This window comes from Abramis brama (genome assembly GCF_963993115.1).
Source record: "Abramis brama genome assembly, chromosome: 16".
NCBI classification, from domain to species: Eukaryota; Metazoa; Chordata; class Actinopteri; order Cypriniformes; family Leuciscidae; genus Abramis; species Abramis brama.
This window is the reverse complement of record NC_139978.1, coordinates 594,165-620,440: the sequence shown is the minus strand read 5'-3', so window position 1 is coordinate 620,440 and position 26,276 is coordinate 594,165. Positions and strand designations below refer to the sequence as shown.

At 39.6% G+C, this 26,276-nt stretch overlaps 1 protein-coding gene across 2 annotated transcripts; it reads left to right on the top strand.

Annotated features, from left to right (window-relative positions):
- Nucleotides 1–656: 656 nt before the first annotated feature.
- On the top strand, nt 657–24,437 carry chdh (choline dehydrogenase). 2 transcript variants are annotated; one of them, XR_014603038.1, is made up of 9 exons: nt 657–791; nt 3,753–4,514; nt 9,432–9,583; nt 12,375–12,504; nt 12,670–12,804; nt 14,947–15,089; nt 20,906–21,008; nt 21,811–22,461; nt 22,548–23,381. XR_014603038.1 is itself a non-coding variant. In XM_084087244.1 (8 exons), exons 2-8 carry the CDS (start codon nt 3,791–3,793, stop codon nt 22,227–22,229), a joined length of 1,806 nt encoding a protein of 601 aa, XP_083943370.1. In that variant the 5' UTR covers nt 657–791; nt 3,753–3,790; the 3' UTR covers nt 22,230–24,437. The 2 variants fall into 2 exon arrangements, 1 of the variants encoding a protein (XP_083943370.1); XM_084087244.1 differs by having other exon boundaries at nt 21,811–24,437.
- The last annotated feature ends 1,839 nt before the right edge of the window (nt 24,438–26,276 follow it).

Sequence of the window (26,276 nt, the reverse complement as noted above, 5' to 3'; positions counted from 1 at the left end):
CTAAACTGCAGTGGAAAAGCAAACCGAGCCGAAGTCGAATCGCACCACGCAGTGGGAAAACGACATTTCAACCGTACCTGGTTTCAACCCTATCAAATCAGTGATTGGCTCTTTTATTTATTTAGACTTATTCTGCCATATTGTATTCGCCATATGTTTATTTGATTATTGTGATGTCAAATGCTGTTGAACACCCACAAGTCCTGATTCTGCTGTAATTGGCCTATAATTTATTGCACTTTTGCCTGTTTTAGCTCTTGAGTAATTTAGAAGACATTTGTCAGATTTTCTGACATAAAGACAAATTTAGTTCATATTTATACTTAGTTTTTTTTTATCATTATTTTTAAAATGGCTTTGCTGCAGAAAATTGTACTTTTCATTTTCGTATTATAAGACTGTAATTCTTGGACAACAGTGGGTAAAACAAATTAAACAATCATCTAGACCAGCTTATTTCTGTTCGAAAATACATGAGTTGATGGATGAACGCACTGAGGACAATAGAGTCTGTCTGCATCCTGCAAGACTTTAAGTTACGCCCCCTTCAAGTTACGCCCATTTCCTGTTACGCCCCTCTCTTGCAGTCCGCAGACAGACCCATCTCACTGAGGAGGACCTATGAGGAGGACAGCCGAGTGTGGGAGGGGCTACACGCCACGCCCACCACGCTCAGGCTCCGCCCACCGTGCGAGCGGCGACAGTGAGTGGGCGGGGCTTCAGTCGGAGTCCTTCACTTCGCTGCAGGTCAGCTGTGTGTGTGTGTCGGTGGAGAGAGCACTGACTGCACGGTAAGCTGTCTTTTTTTTTTTTTTTGTCTAGTTACTTGTAACTTCATGTTTCTAACTGTGCATGCCTCGCTTACAAAGCAGTCTCGCTGGATTATCAACTCAAAGTCTGATGTTTTATCAACGCCTATTGAAACTAATGTTTTCACACGCACGCGTGGAATCTCTCACTAAACAACTCAAAACCATCGACAGAAAGCAGAACATTTATCAATAAAAAACTATTTAGAGTGAGTGAATGCCTGGACTTGTCTTGTGAATCATTGATGACAGATTTCAACAAGTCAAACAATCCTACAGGAATTTGGACAGGATCGCTGTTGGAATCTCATCAAGTCCTGAAGGATCGAGTCTAACACAGAACAAACGCTGGGTTTGTTTGTTGTTTGATTGTTTGTAGGCCCACTAGTAACAAGTAGAGTTCTGATGAACATTATACACTAATGGAAATTTGGATGTGAACTTGTGAAATTTAAGTTTGAGAGTTCTAGATTTTTTGGTGCAATCGTATTCTTAAAATGATTTTAGGGTCAAACTGTAGCTTGTTTGACTGGTCCTCAACACAATCAGAACAGAACAGTCACATTACTCTCTTTCACATTAAACCTTTCAGAATAAATCATTAACCGTGGACACATCATTCTTCAGTTCTAGTGTTGTGGTTCTCATTCAAATACTAAAAGTTTGCTTGCGTTAGCCTTGCCTAAATGAACTATTATTGATCATTATTGTAATAATCACTATATTATATCCAATATATAAAAGGGATGCTGCTGTTTTGAATGTATAGCATCTAAACATAAACACTGTGCAGTGATATGTTGAACATTGCATTGGCAAATCAGAAACCACAACTATGCGTTTCACAATTCATCTAAATCACACAATCATGCTGTCCTGAATGTTTGCACGCTGTGATTGGATCGTAAGTAAATGCACTGATATCCAGAACAACAACACGACTGTGTGAGTGTTACATTACTTTTATAGCCTACAACAGGTCAGTGGAGTTAATATTAAGAAACTGACATTTTAGAAACAATGGGTTTCCTTCATTAATAATTGCGTGTATTTGTGCGCACATGAGAACTTCTCACGGAACACCTCCGCCTAATTCGCATGAATTTGTTCTTATCCTCGCTCTGATGTTAGTGAATGTGGAGTGTTGTAATTTGTAAATGAGCGGTCACGTGTGGTTAGTCATTTGCATAAAACACGCTCAAACATCTCCATATTGGGCTTTCCGCTCACGCTCTCATAAAGCCTTATGTACGTCACGCTCGTCAAACTCGCTGTTTTCGGCCGATCCTCGAGGAATGCTAAGTGTGCCATTCTCTCCAGTTCTCACGGTAAACATCTTTACACAGACCCAGATCACAGCGCTCTCATTAGCAGCTGTACACATGCGTCAATCTGCATTATTCAGAGAAACGTCGCAGCTGAAGCTATAACGCAGCTTTTCTTACTCTTTAACTGTGGTATAGGCCTATGACGGAATGCATTTAAGATGAAAGTAAATTGTATTATTATTTTATTATATAATTTTATATATGGATAATTATTGCAACATCAGTTTAATGGTAGTCGTGTTAGGGTGAAATATAACTTCTAAACACGATTATAATGACGTACAGAGTAAGTGCTTTTTGTGTACGTGTGGTTTCAGTTGTTCCTATATTTTTTCGTAAATCTAGAATGAATTTTATTATGAAAATTTTGGTGAATCGTGATTTGTGCTTAAAATCGTTCGTACGCACATTTCACGCACAAATTTGTTCGTACGCATGCTTAGTGAATGAGACCCAATATTGCCAGTTAACCTGTTAATTTGTATGTACTCGACTCGCTTCTAAAGATCCTGAATAAATCACTGTATTTGAATGAATCCGCTGAATAAATGATTCAATCACTCACTCATAAATCATTTGTTTCTGAACTAAATGGTTGAATGAATGATCCATTTGCCACCGCACTGACAGACAGCAACAGACACTTTGTGGTGTTTTGTCGAACATCTCGATCGGAACTTGTTTTCACCGATTGAATTTAAGACACCATCTGCCATAACAATGTAACCTGCAGAAAGAGTCATTAAAGTCCCCCTGTGATGAAAATCCAGCTTTTAATGTTGTTTATGTGTCTATGTGGTGTTTTTAATCTGCTTTAAGACAAACCATGTGTAAATTCATAAGTCGACTCCATTGCTGAGTATTTCCTCCTTAAAACTGCAGTGAACCAAAGACAGTCTCAAAAACACGCTTTGAAATCGCTGGTGTTTCTGACGTCACAAACTACCTTGTAACCAATCAGATCAACGTGTGATCGTCAACTGCCATTATATCGGTTTACTGATGGTAGCTTTTGGAGCAATCGGTTATTAGGAAAAATCAATAGCAATAGACGGATTGTGTGATTGTAAACAGCGATGACATATTTCGTGGACAGAAAGTGATAGTTCTGCAGAATAACTTAGAAAAATCATAAGAATCAGTAGTCATGCATCTCCTGTTTTGAGCGTAGTTTAAAGGGGTCTTGACATGGATTTTTACAAATATTTTAATAAGTTCCTTGAGGTTCACTCATAATGTTAATAACGTTCTTTGCACAAAAAAGCCCAAATATATGTGTAAAAACATGTGTAAAATCTTTTTGACGCTATGTCTAAAATGATGTGGGTTTTTTTCAAATCTCTCCATGGCTTTGCACCAGATTATATCTCTAATTGAATTAGTTTACATCAGCCTTTATGATCTCTTCAGCTGTAATGTGGAGGTGATAGAGCTCCTACTCTAGGGTCATTAGAGGGTGTTAAAAACTTGTTTATTTTCCTTAGCTTTTAATAAGGTATTGTAAATAATTTGTATGTGTTTTTGGTTGTATGTATTGGTTTATTTTTGTTCTTCTCATGTACAGCACTTTAGTACCCATTGTGGTTTAACCCAGTGTTCTCTGCCTGTCCTCAAGCCTCAGATGAGCATCAGTGATCTGCGATCTCCGTCAGCATGTGGTGTTTCTCGTCGTCTACGAGGCTCTCGTCTCTTCGCAGGAGTGTCGCCGTCTCACACACATGTGCGGCGCTGAGACAACCCCACGTCCATCAGCACAGGTCCGGCAGTACGACCGTGAGGAAGAGCACCGAGTCCTACAGTTATGTGATCGTCGGAGCCGGTTCTGCAGGCTGTGTTCTGGCCAACCGTCTGTCGGAGAACCCGTCGGAGTCGGTGCTGCTCCTGGAAGCCGGACCCAAAGACAAGCGTCTGGGAAGCACTCGCCTGTCCTGGAAGATCCACATGCCCGCCGCCCTGACCTATAACCTCTGCGACGACAGGTACAACTGGTTTTACCACACGTTACCTCAGGCACACATGGAAGACAGGGTGATGTACTGGCCCCGGGGTCGGGTTTGGGGCGGCTCGTCCTCGCTCAATGCCATGGTGTACATCCGGGGCCACGCCGAGGACTACAACCGCTGGCAGAGCGAGGGAGCCGAGGGCTGGGACTACGACCACTGTCTGCCGTACTTCCGTAAGGCTCAGGCTCACGAGCTCGGGCCGGACCGGTACCGGGGAGGAGACGGCCCGCTGCACGTGACCCGAGGGAAGACTGACCACCCTCTACACCACGCGTTCATCTCAGCGGGCCAGCAGGCCGGATACCCCTTCACCGAGGACATGAACGGGTTCCAGCAGGAGGGAGTGGGCTGGATGGACATGACCATACACAGAGGTAAACGTCAGGGCCTTGCAAATTACTTCACCCAAAAAAAGTGGGAAAAAAATGTAATTTACTCACCCTCACGTCATTCCAAACCTATAAGACTTTCATTCATCTTCAAAACAGTTTTGATGAAATCTGAGCGATTTCTGTCCCTCCACTGAAAGTTTGTTCAGAACGTTCATAAAGTAAATAAATCCAAATGAATCGAGCCGTTTAATCCAAGTCTTCTGAACAGACACGATTGCTTTATATTAGAGATGCTCCGATATGAACATTTTGGCCGATACCGATAATTCTTTATATTTGAAAGTCGATAACTGATATATTGGCAGATAAATCTAAATCCAATTTTTATATCATTTTTGAGAGTCTGATTACAAAAAAGCCTCGTCCCAAGCACACAATTTTAACGTTCTCATGATAATGTTATGTAGCCGATATGACAGACTTGCGCTGCACATGTTGCACTGAACTCTATTTTCCTTTTCTGAAGTGATTCCAATCATATTTCAAGCAATTCAGAATCATCATGTTGAACAGTGGCATCTGAAGCGTCTCAGCTGGAGGAAATAATACATTATTCATCGGCTTTAATATTTCGGCTAAATTTTCTTATCAGGCCGATAACGATAACATTAAAAATGATCATATATCGGCTGATAGCGATATAGTGGATTATATCGTGCATCCATACTTTATATAATTTAGTTTGGGGTTTTATTCACATATAAACACTGATCAGATCTCCTACATATAGTAGAGCATTCAAATATGGTAAATTGAAGCTCGATTTTTAAGCATCTGCAAGAAGAAGAACGGAAGTCTGGTCACTTATAGGGATGGGCGAAAGGTGACATTTCATTTCTTGATAATGATAAACATCACAATAGCTACTTTTTAATTAAAAACAAGAGCAAAGCAAATCTCAAACAATAGGACAAATACAACAGAACAAAGATGCAAATTAAATAAACATGTTTCAGGTATTGTAGGTTTAACATGTGATAAGAAATACTACAGAAATTGAATAATCAAATGTTAAAATAAAACACTGCATAGTCTTCACTGTATGAATTTATTATAAATTGATTCTTATTAAAGATACAAAAGCCATTCAGTCAGGAGCAGTGAGTGGTCTTTTATTGTTCGATTCACATTAATGACCGGTTTATTAGGCTGCTGTCACTTTAACACTTAATGCAATCCAATATACTGATCCAATATACTGATACATCCGGTTTTCATCCAGCTGTTTACGTTCACCTTAGACCTAACAGACTGTGTGTTTACATGAATACTCCACATGATGGGCATTCGCCATGATCATGTGTATATTAGACCATTCGAGTGCAATAAGCCGGCGAAAGAGAACTGATTTCTTGATTGCTTGCTGTGCGGATCGAGTGTCTATCAGTCAGCGCGCGAGTCAATAGTTGAATTTGTTTTTCATGGCTTATTGTGCTGAATAACTGTTTTTAACATCATACACATCCTGATTTTAGTATTCTCATTCAGGAATGTTTCTTTATCAGTCAATAACTTACTGTGCTACGTGGATATGACGATAGACACTTTATATCATCGCCACAATACAGATCATCATTCCGCCCAGAGCTAGTCACTTAGCAAAGCAGCAGCACACCTTTCCCCGACGCATGATCTGAGGAATAACCCATGTCTGTAGCAGTTTAACCCTTTAATGTATGAATGATTCGCCAATCATTATTATATGTTTGGGTCTTTAGAGACCCGGATCTATATCTAACGCGGATGGAGCTCTAACTGCCACAATAGTATAAAACTCTCCTGATATTTTAATAACAATTACAAAAGAACAAAAAAAAAAATATTTCGTTACTTTTTTTAACTTAGAAGGGCTGAATATCACGTCATCATAATGCATCAGACATCGCAACCTTGATCGCCAGAATGAATTATTGTTGCGCAAAACAATTATAATTACACTATTACATTCCTTGGGTCACAAGCAACCCTATACACTTTTTACAAAAAAAACGAATTACGAAACAGACATTCTTTTATAATTTTATATTGTTAGTTTATAGTGAATAAATTGAGCAATACTTAGAAGGTTAATGTTTAACTGTAAACTGAATGATGATGAGGGTAGTGAATGATGTCCCGGGTCAATAAAGACCCAAGGTATGAGTTTAAGGGTTAATACTTGGCATGAGTATGAGCGCTAACTCTAGCGCTAAATGTTTGTTCTTTGAACAATAAGACTGCTCTACTCTAATATACCATATTGAACAATGCACCGGATTTATTTTGTATCTGTGAGACTTGGCACCAACCAAATGACTTGATAAACTTAAATACGAGTACTCCACCGGGATACACATATATCCAGAGGTAAAGTGGTAAAGGTGGCGGTTATCTACAGAGATGATGTATATCTGTTACGGAAATTACCATTCCCTGCGTATCATCATTTGAGTGTGTTGCCTTCAAAATGAACCTCCTCCTGTTCTTATTGTACTCATCTATCGACCTCCAAAACCTAAAACTCACAGAACTACTTACGTCTGTTAGCTCTGTCTGTCCATCAGTGATTATTATCCATGTGGATAACTTTAATAGTAATCTAACTGTTGAATTCATGGAGGTATTAGACTGTGTTAACATGACTCAGCATGTCAAATTTCCCACTCATAATAAAGGTCACACACTCGATCTGGTGAGTTCGGGGTGGACATTGACCAGCTAGACAGCAGTGGCTTGTGGATTAGCGATCATAGGCTTCTCACTTTTAATTTAAATGTTCCATCTTTAAGAAATGCTCAAAAAAGGGTCATTAGTTTTAGAAATGTCTAGAATATTAATCTTGACAGTCTTTTATGATCTCAGAGCACTCTAGAGTTGAAACTGTTGATCACTATAATTGTTTTATCATCCGCTTTGGACATGTTGACCCCTAGGAGAGAACGTGTTGTTCATTTGTTAAATCATCTCCTTGGTTTACCACTGAGCTCAGGTGAAAAGCAGACCGCTTGAACGCCAATATAAGAAATCAGGTTTAACTGTCCATAAGCTAATGTATGATGAACTTTTGAGTCAATACGCTGAAGCACTTAAGACAGCAAGAACGAACTACTACTCGTATAAGTCTATCAGTTTGGTACCTTGCTCTGCAATTCCTGAGACCTATCCAGTTAGTTTTCCTGAAACTGCTTTCTCCAGTTTTAACATAGTCACTACTGATTGTATTTCAAAATTAGGGATGGCAATGAATACAAGTACCCTCGACCCAATCCCAACGTCTGTTCTTAAGGGGTGTCTCTCTTCAATTAGTCCCCTCATCTGTAGCATTGTGAACACCTCTCTTACAACTGGTATTGTTCCTAAAGCCCAAAAGGTTGGAGCTATTACACCAGTCTTTAAAAAGGGATCTTATCACATCGATAAGTCAGACCGATCAAATTACAGGCCTATCTCAAATCTGCCCTTTCTTGCTAAGGTTTTGGAACGTGTTGTTGTGGCACAACTCCACTCACACTTGTCATCCAACAAGCTTTTCGAACCTTTTCAGTCGGGGTTTAGAAAGGGACACAGTACAGAGACAGCCTTGGTTCGTGTTATGAATGACCAGCTTATCTCTGCTGGAGCCTCTACCGTCTTGGTCTTGTTAGATCTCAGTGCAGATTTTGACACAGTGTGCCGTTCTATCCTGCTAAATAGGCTGGAGAGCTGGCTTGCTATCACTGGTACTGTGCTTAACTGGTTCAATTCTTACCTCACTGATCGTTTCCAGTTTGTTGTCTTGGGGAAACAACAAATCTGAAATTGGACAAGTCCGCCATGGCGTTCCTCAGGGATCTGTCCTGGGTCCCATATTGTTTAGTGTTTATATGCTTCCTTTGGGGCAAATAATTAGGAAATATGGTTTGGGGGTATCCCTTTAATGCTGATGATACTCAAATTTACATCAGCTCCAAATCTGATCCTACTGTCACCTCTAAAACTCTAAAAAGAGTGTGTGCAGGAAATAAAAACGCGGATGCACCATCATTTTTTAAAATTGAATTCTTCCAAGACAGAGATTTTACTCAATGGCACACCTGCGGCTACTCACAAAGGGAGAAATTTTAATGTGATTATGGATGATAGTGTTTTATTTCCATCTTCTTATGCTCGTAACCTTGGTGTGATCTTTCACGCTCACCGCACACTAGACTCGCATATTAAGAGCATTACAAAATCTGCATTCCATCATCTCAGAAACATTGCAAGAATTAGGCCCTATCCTACTCTACCTGACGCTGAAAGGCTTATTCATGCATGTGTTACTTCCAGGATTGATTATTGTAATGCACTATTTATTGGTTTACCTGCTAAATCTATAAACGGCTGCAGTGCAACCAGAATTCAGCAGCACGTGTGCTTGCATACACTTCACCACGTCAGCACATCACAGGCGGGCTTGATAGCTTGCATTGGCTTCCTGTTCAGTCGCGTATTGCTTTTAAAACTCTCACACTAACTACAAAGCTATGCATGAAAAGCCCCTTCTTATATCTGTGACTCTCAGCCTGTACGTGCCTTCCCGTTCCCTTCGGTCGACTGACTCGCTGACTCTTCAGCCTCCCCATGGGGAGTATAGGGATATCTAGCAATCACACAGGTTATGGAATACACTTCCTCTTATTGCTAGAGATGCTCCCACATGAGCCAGTTTCAAGAAGTTGTTAACTCATCTTTCTAAAATTGCTTATATAGACTGTCATGATTAGAATTTTACTGTGTTGTACTGTAATGATTCTTTTTGTATTACTCTTGTACTTCTGTATATTATTTGCTTTTACTGTCTGTATTGCTTTGGGTTTTAGACAAGCGCATTATAAATAAAATGTATTGTTATTAATTCTGTGCTAGAGTCTCCTGAACCTTCTCTGTCTTCTGGCACAGGTAAGCGATGGAGCACAGCTAGCGCTTATCTTCGGCCCACGCTGGCCAGACCCAACCTGAGCACAGAAGTGCACTGTATGGCGACCCGAGTCCTGTTCGACGGGACCCGCGCGCGAGGGGTCGAGTACCAGCAGAACGGACACACCAAACAGGTAAACACGTCAGATGATCTTTTCACACTGCACTAATGTTTAGCACATACTGTGCTCCTGGCTGGCTTCAGTCTGTGTGTCGCTTAGTAGAGCTGGGTAAAAAAATAGAGTTTTTTTTTTTTTTTTATCGATTCTCATTTTACAAACCCGTATCGATTCTTAAGTCCCAAGAATCGATCTTATAGTCTGTGCTGTTTTCAGTTAATCAGTTAATCAATGAACAAAACTTTGTAGCGTTGCCTCCCATTCAATAAATCCCAAATATCTTTGTGCTTTGTAACTTCTGATATGAAACACTCAGCTTTCATATCAGTCAAAAAATGTGTGTGTGTGTGTGTGTGTTTAATGTTTACTAGTTATAGCAGCAAATAAACATCAGTGAACATCCGAAGGAATGTTGAAAGATACAGAACAACTTAATGAAATCAATCATGTCTCATGTAATCCATCAATCAGTGTTTCAACCGCAGAAAGACCTCAATATGAGAACAATAATGTCACGTAACGTCACGTTTACCTCATTCAGTGACTCATAAACTCATAAAATAACTCTAGAGAGGAGCGTACTGATTCATATATCCACTATATTACATATTCATTATTTTTTTACTGAACCTGTTGGTGATGTTTATATTATGTAATGCATTTTTTTTATAAATCTCAGTTATTAAAGTTTATTAAATGTTTATATCTCACCAACAAACTAGAGTAGAAACAATTCTGATATTAAAAAGTTGATATAAAAGCTTCCTTGTGTGCATATGTGAGTGATTTACACGTATTGTAGAAGGTTGAAATGGATGGGTTTGTTTGTTAGTAGTGAAGTCTTGTGTTTGTAGTGTTGAGCTGTATCACTTGTTACCTTTAAAATCGTCATGAAACTGAAGTTGTGCTGGTCTTTTCTCCTCTATTGTGCTGTATATATCGAGGGAAACGCTTCTGGAAGAAGAACACATGTGGGCGGGGCTTGATTCTGTCTGTGGGGAATTGATTGGATGGTTGTGGTTTGCTATTGGCTGATCTCATGTGAGTGACAGGTTATAGCCCCGCCCTCGTCATCAGAGACGAGAAGAGATGCTGTAAGAGGGAGTTTTTCTGATTCAGGATCATTAAAACAATAATGATGATGTGCACCCATAAATCATTTACGATAAACACTGCAATATTCCACAAAAAAAGAACTGTCCAATTTGATTTCATGGTGAATTTAAACTTGTTTAAATATTCCAAGCTGCCCAGTCTTGCCATGACTTAACAGACTTGTTTTTGCCGTTTCCACTCCTTTAACGCCTTCAGAAAGCCCTCAGACGAGACTGTGGGATAGTAAAGGCGTCTGTAATGTAGGACCCTCAGTAGACGACATGTTTGATCTGTACACTGCAGTGCTGGACGCACTAATCAAACACTTGAGTAAAAGTACAAAAGTGATTGATTTTTAATTAACTTTCATTATCAGCAGTTATAAGACCAATTAGTGCAGATGTCTGCAAATAATTAAACCTTTTGTTGTACATTTATACTTATTATAAAATTTTACAGCAGATTTAGTTCACAAATAACTGATCTAATTATGATTTTCATTTACTATAATCAATGCTAATATTTGGCATTGATAATTTACTTTTCACCCCATTTAAGATCCGACAATATCCCGGTTGGTTTTGACCGGATCATCGCTGACTCCAGAGCAGCTGCAATCAGATCCGTTCGATTCGTCAATGACTCGTTCAGGGCGGTTTGTGAACCAGTTCAACAGGTTCATTGGAGAGAATCGACTCGTTCATGAATCGGGTCAAAATAACAAGGAGCAAGTAAAAAGTACGATATTATGCTTTGTAATGTAGTGATGTAAAAGTAAAAGTTTCCCAAAAGAAAAACACACAGATATTTGAAGAACTGCTTTGTTACTGTCCACCACTGGCGTTCTGGCTGTGAACGCAGCGTTCTGCTGGATAATTCAGTTCACTTCCAGCACCTGCAGAATCAGAAGCATCTGGAGACTGAGAGAAAGGTCAGCAGGTTGTCTAATCTTGATCTGATTAATCGGATCGACCTACATAAGTCACAGTTGCGGTTTTGGCTGTTTCTTCCCATCCGCTCTGGAAATGGCAGACTGCTGATAAGCGGTGTAATGTTCCTCTTCCTGTGGCTTATCTTCACTCGTCACTCTTTCACTCTCGCTCATTTCCTCTGATGTTATATATGAAGAAGTGAGTGGTTTGTTGAGGTGTGAGCGACAACCTTCCTGTCTCTCTCTTGAATCCAACATTGAAGTGATTTAAACTGCAGTTCATCGACTGGCCACTAGAGACAGGCTCCAGAAGAGACTCAATCCCATAAACCCCCATGTTAAAATGGCCAACTTTACGGCAGAAAGAACATGTTTACAGCCTGGTGCAAAAAGTGGTTTTGGTCTATAAAGCTAATTTTGCCCTTCATGAAAACTGTGCGGGGGGTGAATTATTTTATAACTCATCCGTTTCAACTATATAAAGCCTTAAAGTTCTGCATAATTAAGGGCGTGGCCACTTGAGTGACAGGTGGACTGTGCTGATGTCACTACTAGCCGTTTGTCTGCTGTCTGTTAGCATCACGTCACCTCAGCTAATCCGCCTCGCTGCACATTATTGTTATCCGGGAGTGACGCTGCCAAGATGGCGACGGCCGGCTCCGCCCACTTAGGGCTTCAAAAACGCTCTTCAGAAACACTACGGGTGACTCACGGACACTACGCCCATATTTTTTTTACAGTCTGTGGTTGAGGCGTGAGCGTTTCTCTTGTTTGCTTCAGGTATTTGCTGATAAGGAGGTCATTCTCAGCGGCGGAGCCATTAACTCTCCACAGCTCCTCCTGCTGTCTGGAGTGGGAAACGCAGATGAGCTTCGCAAACACGATATTCCGGTGACACAGCATCTCCCAGGTGACCTCATTTCCTCCTTTATGTCCTCCAAGATCTCCCCTCTCCACAGATCACACTTTATGCTCCAAATGTGAGTCCATGCTGGCTCTGACGGGGGTTTCTGGCCATGACCTCTGCTGATGTTGGGGTTTTAGATGAGTGTATGGTCTTGTGGTGTGTGTCCAGGTGTGGGCTGTAATCTTCAGGACCATCTGGAGCTGTACGTGCAGCATCGCTGTACTCAACCCATCACTCTCTACAAAGCCCAGAAGCCCCTGCACATGCTGAAGATCGGCCTGGAGTGGCTGCTCAAATTCACAGGTATATCTGAACGTCCCATATTTGTGTGTCATATCAAGTGTTGGGAAAAGTTACTTTGAAAAGTAATGCATTTCAATATTGTGTTACTCCTAACTAATTGCGTTACTTTTTTAGAAAAGTAATGTGTTATGTTACTTTTGCGTTACTTTTCTTCTGCTGTTTTTTTTATAACAAAAAAGTTATATTTTTGGGCAAATGTAAAGACCCTTTCACACCAAAAGTGAAATAAGTCTCAGGCTGAAAGAAGTTTAACACTTACTTTACCAATAAAAACAAATAAATCTATAGTCATTTTTGCTAATGGTGTAACTGAATCATCGAAGGTCAGAAGCAAGTACATTGGTCAATAAAGTGAGATTAAATGCATAAAAATTAATGTTTTATTTAACATATTTAGTTATTGGAGATTTGGATAGTATTCTGATTCTGCATTTCACTGATTTTATTCATTTTGAGGAATATTGAATCTTTTTTTTGTGCAAGTGAGATGAGTAAATGCTCACATTTAGTCTAGAACTACAATAACCATCATGTACACACACACACACACACACACACACACACACACACACACACACACACACTTTGATTTCTCTCAACATGTTGTTGAGCTGTCAGTCAATAAATGGGAAAACAAAGTAACTTGCGTTACTTATTTGAAAAAGTAACTCAGATATTTTGTTGTAAATTGTAAAAGTAATGCGTTACTTTACTAGTTACTTGAAAAAGTAATCTGATTACATAACTCAAGGTACTTGTAATGAGTTACACACAACACTCACCCTAACAAAAGAGACATTTTTATTACCATAATACAATCTTCTCATTACTGAGCTTAAATTGTGTTTAGTTCTAAAAGCTTTTATAAATGGGTCACTTTATATTAGGTGTCTTTAACTACTATGTATTTAAATTAATGCACGTATTGTATTTATCTCAACCTGGTGCCTCAATGTGACTTAAATGATTAACAATGAGACAAAACACTCAAAAGATAGACTTGAAAATAAGATAAAAAAAATATTAAAGTCATGTAAGTTAAAATATTATGACTCCATGGGCATTTTTATAATAAATATAAATTTTAGTCCAGTAAATCACAATCAACTTGAAAAATCATTGGGCCTTTCTATCCTGGTAAAAGGGAGTAAAAGGGAGGGCCTTTCTATCTAGTTGTAGGCAACACTGATGTACATGCATGTTTTTACATCACTCTTATATTTAAAAACACCTGCGTTTCTGTAGTTCCATCTATAATTACACTGTTGACCCAGCCTTAAACCACCAAACCTGTCCTAACCTGACCCGGATCCACCCTCGATAGCAGCACGTGTGTTTACAATACAACATCAACACATAAGCACACGGTGTACATAACTATTCTTTTATTTAACGTACAATTGTAATAAAACAAATTTCAACCCCCATTGCAAAACAGGTTTTTTTGTGTGCAAATTGACAGACTTTCAGCTGTTTGCAATGAACAAATCAAACAAAAGTAATTGAAATAACTCAACAAATGTTTCAAGTGGTTTCCCCAAATTCAACTGAAAATGCAACTTTTAATGAGATCTGCAGTCTCAGAATGATTCACCCCTGAATACAGTACAAACAGCTCAGATCTGCAGAGCGGGTGTCTCTCGCTAATCAAGGGCTTCATTAGCTGCACCAGGTGTGCTTGAGCTAGAACACATCTGGCCCCATGGCCATACAAGATTTTCTTTCTTCAGCCGAAGAGAAATGAAGGTTTTGAGGAAAACATTCCAGTATTATTCTCCATCTAATGAAACTGAACGGTGCTCAACGTAGAGCATTTTTGATGGTGCAAAATCCAGTTAGGCAGCTTTAAAGGGCACTTGTGCTCTAGCAAAACCACCAGAATAACATCAGAGATTACATGCTGTTATCTAGAAACGCTCACCTTGGTCCAGCTCTGTGAAGAGCGCACACAAGACGGTTGGGCACTTTGGGCACCATTCACTTGCATTAGATGGAGAAAAATCCTAGAATTTGCACCTCAAAAACATGAATTTCTCTTGGACTGAGGATAGAAAGTCATGTGCATGTCGGATGGCCTTGGAGTGAGTAATCAATCAGGAGGTGTTTCCCGTTTGGCTGAACTCTTCGTGTGTTTTGCTGTAGGTTACGGTGCTACGGCTCATCTGGAGAGCGGCGGATTCATCCGCAGTCGTCCCGGCGTTCCTCATCCTGACATCCAGTTTCATTTCCTACCCTCTCAGGTCATCGACCACGGACGCGTTAATTCCCAGATCGAGGCCTTCCAGGTCTGTTTCATACAATCCTGCCTGTGACTGTGATACTCAAGCCTAAAGATGGGTGTTCGCTCAACGCCTGTATCTTTGAGTAGCGGGTGTAACCTAACATTCACATTCTGGAGAACACACTGTACATAAACAACAGGATTATTAGTGAGTCACAATGCTGTTGATTTCCAGTTTAGCCAGCTTTATTCCTACAGTACAGACGCTTTCAAAGCAGCTTCACAGTGATAAACAGGAAAGTCAGTGATGCAAACCTCATCAACTATAAAGACTGTCGTTATTCGGCTTATCTGATCAAATCAATAATCTTACTGAACATTAATGGTCTTTTAAACCCAGACTAAACTAGCCAAAGGTGAGAGTAAAATCATATAAATGACTCTCAGTAACATGAACTTGATCATCTTGCAATGAGGTTTGACTGTATGTGTGATAGTGTTCATTTTGTCAGCTACTTTTTAATTTAGTCTTAGTCTAAGTATAGTAACACTTTAGTTTAAGGTCCAATTCTCACTATGAACTAGTTGCTTATTATCATGCATATTACTAGGATATTGGCTGTTTATTAGTACTTATAAAGCACATATTAATGCCTTATTCTGCATGATCATATTCTACATCCCTTAAACTTAACAACTACCTTACTAACTATTAATAAGCAGTAATAAGGGGTTTATTGAGGCAAAAGTCGTAGTTAATAGTTAGTGAATAGTGAGAATTGGACCATAATCTAAAGTGTGTAAAATGTACTTCTTAGTTTTTATCATATTTAGTCAAACTTGTCCTGTTTTTGTTTAGTCAACAAAAACTTAATCACATTTGAATAATGATTAAATTGATAATCACGATTATTTTGCTCAAAATGATCATTTAAATGTTTTTTTATTTCATCAGGATTATTGCACTTTCACCTATAAACACAAATCAAGAGAATGTCGAATAATACACATGGTTTATTTGACCTCATCTAGTTTGCTGATTTATTACAGGCTAATGTATCATATACTGTTAAAACAAGAAACCTTTCTCAGAAATTAAAACAGTAAAATTCCTAATAATCCAATAATTCCAAATTACATTGTTTTTCTATTAAAACAACCTCACACAGAGGTTTCATAATTGCATTTATTCAGCAAACACAATCGCAAATATAGTCGACTCATGTTTGGATTTATTCCAGTTCATCACTGAAGGTTTGATCTCGAGCGGCTCGTGAAGGAACAGAACGACTGACGCTTCCACAGAACTGCGGCTTGTGTGTGTGTGTGCGTGCGTGCGTGCGTGCGTGTGTGTGTGTGTGTGCGTGCGTGTGTGAAGGAACAGAACGACTGAATGACGCTTCCACAGAACTGCGGCTTGTGTGTGTGTGTGCGTGCGTGCGTGCGTGTGTGTGTGTGTGTGCGTGCGTGTGTGAAGGAACAGAACGACTGAATGACGCTTCCACAGAACTTCTCTAATAGAGATCGCTGAACTGCGGCTTGAGTGTGTGTGTGTGTGTGTGTGTGTGTGTGTGCGTGCGTGCGTGTGTGCGTGCGTGCGTGTGTGTGTGCGTGCGTGTGTGTGTGCGTGCGTGTGTGAAGGAACAGAACGACTGAATGACGCTTCCACAGAACTTCTCTAATAGAGATCGCTGAACTGCGGCTTGTGTGTGCATGCGTGCGTGTGTGTGTGTGCATGTGCGTGTGTGTGGATGTGTGTGTGCGTGCGTGCGTGTGTGTGTGTTATGGCAAGCCAAAGTATTCATAAACGCCTGGTCAGGCGTCTGATTGCACACTGACACGTCAAAAGCGTGCGTTTTGACAGACAAACGCGCGTCAGAAACGCGCGGTTTTTGCATCAAAACGCGCGTCCTCGACGTGTGATCTGCTATTTAAAACGCACGTTTGCAACGTGCGCTTTGGGGTCACCGAAAACGCGCGTTTTTGACGCGCGTTTATAATAACAAAAATGGGCGTTGAAAACGTGTGTTTTGACTTGGACAAAACGCACGCTTTTGACGTGTAAACAGTTAACCCAAACAGGCAGTACAAACGTGTGTGAAGTTTCCAACCAGGCGAAAAGGACATGTGAAATACAAGTTAAAATCAGTTTGAACGGGTCAGTGTCATTGGCTGCTGAAGGCTTGGGTCTAACCATTTCTGTGGGCTTAGGGGGGTTTAGCTACTGTTCATAGACTAGACTACCACCATTTAACATGCCATAGATCAGGTTATTCAGCCTATCTATTTTGTCCTTTTTTGTAGAACTTATAGAAATAATATATTTAAACTGCAGTTTTATCAAAATTTAGATAAAAATAAAATTGCCTTGTTTTTCTTCGCTCATGCCTTTGTCCCTATGTGGTTTAGGTCTCTTGTATTATCATTAAACCCAAGCAAAATAGCATGGAATTATCAATGGCAAATTTTACAGAGGAGGGGATTATAATTGGTGAGTTATTATAATCCAATAGTTATCATTTAAGTTAAAAAAAGAAAGAGAGAAAAAACACAGTTTTTTTATTTTCCAATTGTAATTTTGGTAACATTTTACAAAAAGGTTTCATACATTATTTAAGTACATTAGTTCACATGAATTAATAATGAACTGCACTTCTACATGTTAATTTCAAATTTCATTTCAACCTTTACTAATATTTATTAAAATCAAAAGTTGTTGTTAACATTACTTAATGCACTGCGAACTAACAGGGTACTAAAAGGGTACACTTCTCAGATTAGTAAAGTAAAACAAAGTTGTTAAAGTAGTTTAAGTTTATGAACATTTTAAATGTATACAAAACATAATGTTGTTTATATATATACTATATATACATGCTAAAGTTGACTAAAAAGAGGAATAAAAAATCATATTTTGGAAATTGAACTTAATGCCTTAATTTAAAAAATTAGGAAAAATCCAACCTTTAAGGACACCAATTTTCTTTGTGAATGAATAATGTATCGTAAATAAATAAATGTTCTTCCTTAAAATACATGGTGCATAAGTGAGTACACCCCTATGTTAAATTCCCATAGAGGCAGGCAGATTTTTATTTTTAAGTATTTAAAAAAAAAAAAAAATTAGGATACTATGCATCCTGATAAAGTTCCCTTGGCCTTTGGAATTAAAATAGCCCCACATCATCACATAGCCTTCACCATACCTAGAGATTGGCATGGGGTACTTTCCATAAGATCATCTCTCAATGCAAATCAAACTAGCTTTTAGGCTAACTGAAATAAAATCATGCCAATCTCTAGGTATGGTGAAGGCTATGTGATGATGTGGGGCTATTTTAATTCCAAAGGAATGTATATATAAAAAGGTTATGTTGCTTAACAAATTTTCATTACAACTGCATCGATCAAGAACCATATCTGTACACTTTTCCCCAATCAAATGTTAACTTTTAAAGTTTGAAAACTTGAGGTATAGATATACAGCTAGAATGGTATTAATGTGCAAAAGAAGGCAATCTTATCTTGGTAAAAAAAAAATGTTTTCATAAAATTGCAATCTAGATATTTTCTTTGGCCTACACAAGAAAAAGAAAATGGAAAAAATATAGGAACAAATTAATTAAGTTCTTATATATGTCCTGCCCTGAGCACAAGCTCTCATTCTAATCCTGTAAATCTTAAATACTTCTATAAAGTATAAAATACCTTATTTAAACACCAAGTCTTAAAAAAAATTAAACGGATAATATCACCTGTGTACTTAATTACTGTTTGTCTGTGTTGAGCGCACAATATTTGAACAAAAAGGTTTCAATAAGCGCCACCTGCTTGTGATACCTTCAAATGTAAGCACAACAAAAGTCCACGTTGTTCTCTAAAGACAGATATTGATTAACCTGCATTGATTGCTTACCTCCACCGTAACTCATTTTCCCACACAAATGTTAATGATTTCATGTTAGAGCTAGAATGACCACTAATGTGTTTATTTACAAAAAGGCATGAGCGAAGAAAAACAAGGCAATTTTATTTTTATCTAAATTTTGATAAAACTGCAATTTAAATATATTATTTCTATAAGTTCTACAAAAAAGGACAAAATAGATAGGCTGAATAACCTGATCTATGGCATGTTAAATGGTGGTAGTCTAGTCTATGAACAGTAGCTAAACCCCCCTAAGCCCACAGAAATGGTTAGACCCAAGCCTTCAGCAGCCAATGACACTGACCCGTTCAAACTGATTTTAACTCTGTTTCACGTGTCCTTTTCGCCTGGTTGGAAACTTCACACACGTTTGTACTGCCTGTTTGGGTTAACTGTTTACACGTCAAAAGCGTGCTTTTTGTCCTAGTCAAAACACACGTTTTCAACGCCCATTTTTGTTATTATAAACGCGCGTCAAAAACGCACGTTTTCGGTGACCCCAAAGCGCACGTTGCAAACGTGCGTTTTAAATAGCAGATCACACGTCGAGGACGTGGCCTCGGTGCTTTTATGGCAAATCGCGCGTCAGGGACGCGCGTTTGTCTGTCAAAACGCACGCTTTTGACGTGTCAAGGTGTGTTCACACGGGGCGAAAAGAATTGTGGATCCGTCGGCGGCGCTTCACTGGCGTTGCTCGCGGCAGAAGTTGAGAATTTTTCAACTTCTGCCGCGAGCAACGCCAGTGAAGCGCCGCAGACGGAAGCGTCAGCCAATCAGGATCGCTCTATGCCAGGGGTGTCCAAACTCAGTCCTGGAGGGCCACTGTCCTGCAGAGTTTAGCTCCAACCCCAATTAAACACACCTGAACCAGATAATCAGACCTTGATTATCTGGTTCAGGTGTGTTTAACTGGGGTTGGAGCTAAACTCTGCAGGACAGTGGCCCTCCAGGACTGAGTTTGGACACCCCTGCTCTATGCAAATACAGTAGCCAGGCGGCAGCCAATCACGTTCATCCTGTTCAATGAAGCTTGTTGTTGAGTTCCTGTCTAATTTCATTGGCTGACGCTGCTATGACCATGGCGTCAGTGCCAAACTTCAGCCACGCCTTCCGTCAAGCGTTGACGCTGACGCCCCGTGTGAACACACCGTCAGTGTGCAATCAGACGCCTGACCAGGCGTTTATGAATACTTTGGCTTGCCATAGTGTGTGTGCGCGCGCGTGTGTGAAGGAACAGAACGACTGAATGACGCTTCCACAGAACTTCTCTAATAGAGATCGCTGAACTGTAGCTTGTGTGTGTGTGTGTTTTCAGACGATTTTCCGTCACAGATTTCATTAAAGGTGAACTAAGTAACTTTTTTTACCTTAACTGAACAGCTTCGGAGTCACTGGAATGGTTATATTACTTATTTCGGGTTGAATGGTGGTCGTTTCGCACCCCCCTGGTGCCCGTGAGCGGAAAATCCGCACTTGCAACTTTGAGCCGGCGGGCCGCCGGTTGCCACGTCAGGAAGTATCGCGTGATATCAGGTCTCGCGATGTAAACAATTGCTTTACGGCCAAAAGAAATCTGCTAAAATGCTCTCATTATTGCGCTCCCTCACGCTGTTCGAACCCGAATGAAGAAGACGTTTTAAAGAATGTCCCATCTGCTTTGATGTCGTTGATCTACTAGCCTCTGGTGTCTGAGAATCGCCAACGAGTTTTTACAACAGTGTTGTCAAATATCTATTCCGAAGCTGTAGGGGGAGCTCTAGAAAGAAACCTGCGAGCAAAAAGCGAGAATACAGCGAAGAAATCCCGAAATTACTGAGCCCTGCTTTAAGGAAATGAACAGTAATGTGTGAACACCTTCAGCTGAGGAAGTGATGTCATCTCCTGACAGACTTCCATCATTCTAATGATGTGTGTGTGTGTGTGTGTGTGTGTGTGTGTGTATGTGTGTGTAGGTTCACGTTGGACCCATGAGGAGCACGAGTGTCGGGTGGATCAAGCTGAAGAGTAAAGACCCGAAGGCTCACCCGATCATCCAGCCGAACTACCTCTCCACCGGTGCGTTTACTCCCGGACAGCAACATAGTGTCGGCCCAGATCCGGCCCACATCCAGGCCATGTGGAATCCATGTGTACTGGATGTGGGCCGACACTATGTTGCTGTCTGGGTTAGAGTTGATTCACACAGTAGGGAATCTTATCATTCTTCATCCGCTAGTGGAGAAAAAGGCTCTGAAATGTCAAGTCAAGTGTATTTATATAGCGCTTTTCACAATACAGATTGCATCAAAGCAGCTTCACAGCATTAAACCAAAATAACACAACAAGGTTGTTTCTAGTGTAAAGAAATGTTGATCATTCCCAAGTTACGCAGAAAAATAGGGGTGTAATGATGATACCCTCGTGTCACGATCCGATATTATTGCCATACTCCAAGACATATGGGAAAAGGTTATTAAAAAGTGTACTACTGATTAAAATGTTACTTTTGGTATTACATTGTGGGTGTAAATGAATTGGCTTGGACTTAATGCTGGAAACACTACTAGATATATTTAAAATAATGTAAGCCACTTTTTACTGGTAACATCAGACATTTGGCATTATCAGGACACAGAAATATTCCCCATTGCATTATTATACATTACATTCAACATTATGTATAGCAGTTTAATGCAGTACTGACACTAAAACTCTGAAAACTTTAATTTTTTCTCACACAGTAATTTTTATTTTGGGTGAACTATCTACCATACATAGTGTCACTATCCACGATACATAATGTTACATTTTCGTATTGTGATATATTGTGACACGCCTACAAATCTCCAAATCCTAATAAAGGTTCTCCGTCCCACAGACGCTGACGTGTGGGAGTTCAGAGAAAGCGTTAAGCTGACGAGGGAAATCTTTGCTCAGGAAGCCTTTGATGCGTTCCGGGGCCCCGAGGTTCTGCCGGGCCCCGGGGTCCAGTCCGACGCCGAGATCGACGCGTTTGTGCGCCGTAAAGCGGACAGCGCCTACCACCCGTCCTGCACCTGTAAGATGGGCGGCCCGGGGGACGGGGGGGCGGTGGTGGGGCCGGACCTGCGGGTGCACGGGGTCCAGGGCCTTCGGGTGGTGGACGCCTCCGTCATGCCCAGCATGATCAGCGGGAACCTCAACGCCCCCACCATCATGATCGCGGAGAAGGCAGCGGACGCCATTAAAGGCCTTCCCTCGCTCCACGACCCGGGGGTTCCCGTGTACCAGCCCGCCAGTCTCCACACGCAGAGATGACGTCATCACACGCAGAGATGACGTCATCAGACCCAGAGATGACGTCATCAGACCCAGAGATGACGTCATCAGACCCAGAGATGACGTCATCAGACCCAGAGATGACGTCATCAGACCCAGAGATGACGTCATCAGACCCAGAGATGACGTCATCAGACCCAGAGATGACGTCATCAGACCCAGAGATGACGTCATCAGACCCAGAGATGACGTCATCAGACCCAGAGATGACGTCATCAGACCCAGAGATGACGTCATCAGTCCAATAACATCCACACGCAGAGATGACCTCATCAGACCCAGAGATGACCTCATCAGACCCAGAGATGACCTCATCAGACCCAGAGATGACCTCATCAGACCCAGAGATGACCTCATCAGACCCAGAGATGACCTCATCAGTCCAATAACATCCACACGCAGATCTGAGATCAGTCCTGTAACGCTCGGGAAGATGCTCTTATTTCAGGTTTTAAACTCTTAAGGTTCTTGCACACTGAGTCCGAAATTTTCGCACGTTAAAAAATAAATACGACCTCACGTTGTGTCAGTCATGTTTACACACTGCCTCCGAAACTTTCATCCGTTATAAAGAAATTCGGATCAGGTTCGATTTTCTATGTTTTCCGCATCCGTAGCCAGTATTTTGAGAGGTGTTTGACAGCCACCGAATGACGAATACGAAAAAATGCATACAAAAATTTTGGACTCGGTGTGCAAGGACCGATCACTACAAATAATGCTTTTCTTACTTAGTATTTTTGTCTAGTTTCCAGTCCAAATATCCAGAAATTCTTAAATCAAGAAGCATTTACTAGAGAAGTAAAATGGCATAAGAAATGATATCTTGTTTTCTGATTAAAATAAATAAATAAATAAATAAAATAAGTGAGTTGCCCAATGGGGCAAGAAAAAAATCTTTAAAAAATGTTTTAAGCAAACACTCACTTAATTTAAAAAAAAATGTTTAGCGGAAAACAAGATAGAAATTTAGATAGAATTTCTTATTTCATTTTACTTATCTAGTAAATGCTTCTTGATTTAAGAAACTGGAAACAAGACAAAAATACTAAGAAAAGCTTTTTTTGCAGTGTAAGCTACCTACACTGCAAAACATGCTTTTCTTTCCTAGTATTTTTGTCTTGTTTCCAGAACAAAAAGCAAAAAATTCGTAAAAATGTCTCGCTTTATCCTGAAATCAATACATCCTACATTCAGACGGATATTAAGGGATAGTTGACTTAAAAATGAAAATTCTGTAATTTACTCGCCCTCAAGTTGTTTCAAACCTGTATGAATTTCTTCTGCTGAACACAAATGAAGATGTTTTGAAGGATGTCTGTAACCAGAGAGTTGGACCCCATTGACCTCCATAGTATTTTTTCCTGCTATAGAACTCAATGGGGTCCATCAACTGGTTACCGACATTCTTTAAAATATGTATTCTTTTGTGTTCAACAGAAGAAAGAAATTCATACAGGTTTGAAACAACTTGAGGGCGAGTACTGTAAATGATGACAGAATTTTAATTTTTAAGTGAACTATTCCTTTAAGATGCTGATTTGGCTTCATATTGTTTTTTTCTCCTCAAAATAAGAATATGAAGCTCGTTTTAGGACCAAACAGATTTGTTGACATTTTACTCTCAAAGTTATTATTGAATAATTATTGAATTCTCATTATTCTCAAAGTTGAGTCTTATTAGCTTCTTATTCCTGTAAATCATTAAAGCACATAGAGTAACGGTTTACAATAATGTTTCATCTGATATCAATGAACAGCACTAATGTTAACTAAAGCCTGTACAATAATTATTTGATGGTATATAATGTTTTTTTAATTTTTAATGTTACAGTGCAGCTCTCTACATTAATGGTCCTTAAATGAGTTTAATGATCAGTAGCTGTTCATTCTTTTGATTTTGAGGTGAATTATGAACAAATGTGATCTTGATCTTAATAAAAATCATTTATTTGCACATCATCATCAATTATGACGAGTGAATAAAACGCTAATGATAGGAATCGATTATCTGTGCAAATAACTCAGACTTACTGAGAGACTTTTACACTTCTTTATACGGTATCATGGGTTTGAAACACTTTTTTAAATGAGATTAAAATAGAATAAGACAAATAATATAATAATGTAAAATCACTACAATAAATGGTCTTTTAAATCAAAGATAATAAAATGATTAAATTATAAGTCTCCTGAGTATTGATTTGAATGATTAACCCTTGCATGGCCTGGAATAATCTGCACATCGCCGAAGAGCTTTGCTTCGTCTTCATTTCATTAATGCCAGTAAAGGAAATCAAATACACTGTGATTAAAACACTGTCATACTGTATCCATGAACCTGTTCATCCTTAAGAATGAACATTCTGTCATCGTTTACTCTCTAAACCCAAACTACTGTATTTCTTTGCTGAAGCTTCCAAAAACTTAATGAAAGTAGCCTATTCCATTTAAAATGCATTAAATCTGACTGACTTGTGAACTGGATCAACAGATTCATTGAAATGATTTGTTGCTGTGGAGTCGTAGGAATATAGTGCTATTCTATAATACTTTTATTATGCTTTTGTTCTGTTTTAATCATGAAGGAACGACATGAGAGAGTAAATGATTACCGTGGCTCTATGTTTAAATGACAACACATTCACTTCCACATATTTTACAAGCGTGGTTTGTGTGGTCATACAATTAATTACATAGTTTACAAGTTTGTGAATATTTTCAATAAAAAGGGACAAGTAATATACCTGATACATATGTGTCCATGACGCGTCGTCAAGGAAATAATTGTTCTGAAATAATGTTCTAAAATAACAGTCACCTCAGAAAACTCAAGCTGGGGGTTAGAATATAGAGCCCCTATAGAATATAGAGCCCCTATAGAATATACAGCCCCTATAGAATATAGAGCCCCTATAGAATATACAGCCCCTATAGAATATAGAGCCCCTATAGAATATACAGCCCCTATAGAATATAGAGCCCCTATAGAATATACAGCCCCTATAGAATATACAGCCCCTATAGAATATACAGCCCCTATAGAATATACAGCCCCTATAGAATATACAGCCCCTATAGAATATAGAGCCCCTATAGAATATACAGCCCCTATAGAATATAGAGCCCCTATAGAATATACAGCCCCTATAGAATATAGAGCCCCTATAGAATATACAGCCCCTATAGAATATAGAGCCCCTATAGAATATACAGCCCCTATAGAATATAGAGCCCCTATAGAATATACAGCCCCTATAGAATATAGAGCCCCTATAGAATATACAGCCCCTATAGAATATAGAGCCCCTATAGAATATACAGCCCCTATAGAATATAGAGCCCCAATAGAATATACAGCCCCTATAGAATATACAGCCCCTATAGAATATACAGCCCCTATAGAATATAGAGCCCCTATAGAATATAGAGCCCCTATAGAATATACAGCCCCTATAGAATATACAGCCCCTATAGAATATAGAGCCCCTATAGAATATACAGCCCCTATAGAATATAGAGCCCCTATAGAATATACAGCCCCTATAGAATATACAGCCCCTATAGAATATACAGCCCCTATAGAATATAGAGCCCCTATAGAATATACAGCCCCTATAGAATATAGAGCCCCTATAGAATATACAGCCCCTATAGAATATACAGCCCCTATAGAATATACAGCCCCTATAGAATATAGAGCCCCTATAGAATATACAGCCCCTATAGAATATAGAGCCCCTATAGAATATACAGCCCCTATAGAATATACAGCCCCTATAGAATATACAGCCCCTATAGAATATAGAGCCCCTATAGAATATACAGCCCCTATAGAATATACAGCCCCTATAGAATATACAGCCCCTATAGAATATACAGCCCCTATAGAATATAGAGCCCCTATAGAATATACAGCCCCTATAGAATATACAGCCCTTATAGAATATAGAGCCCCTATAGAATATACAGCCCCTATAGAATATAGAGCCCCAATAGAATACACAGCCCCTATAGAATACACAG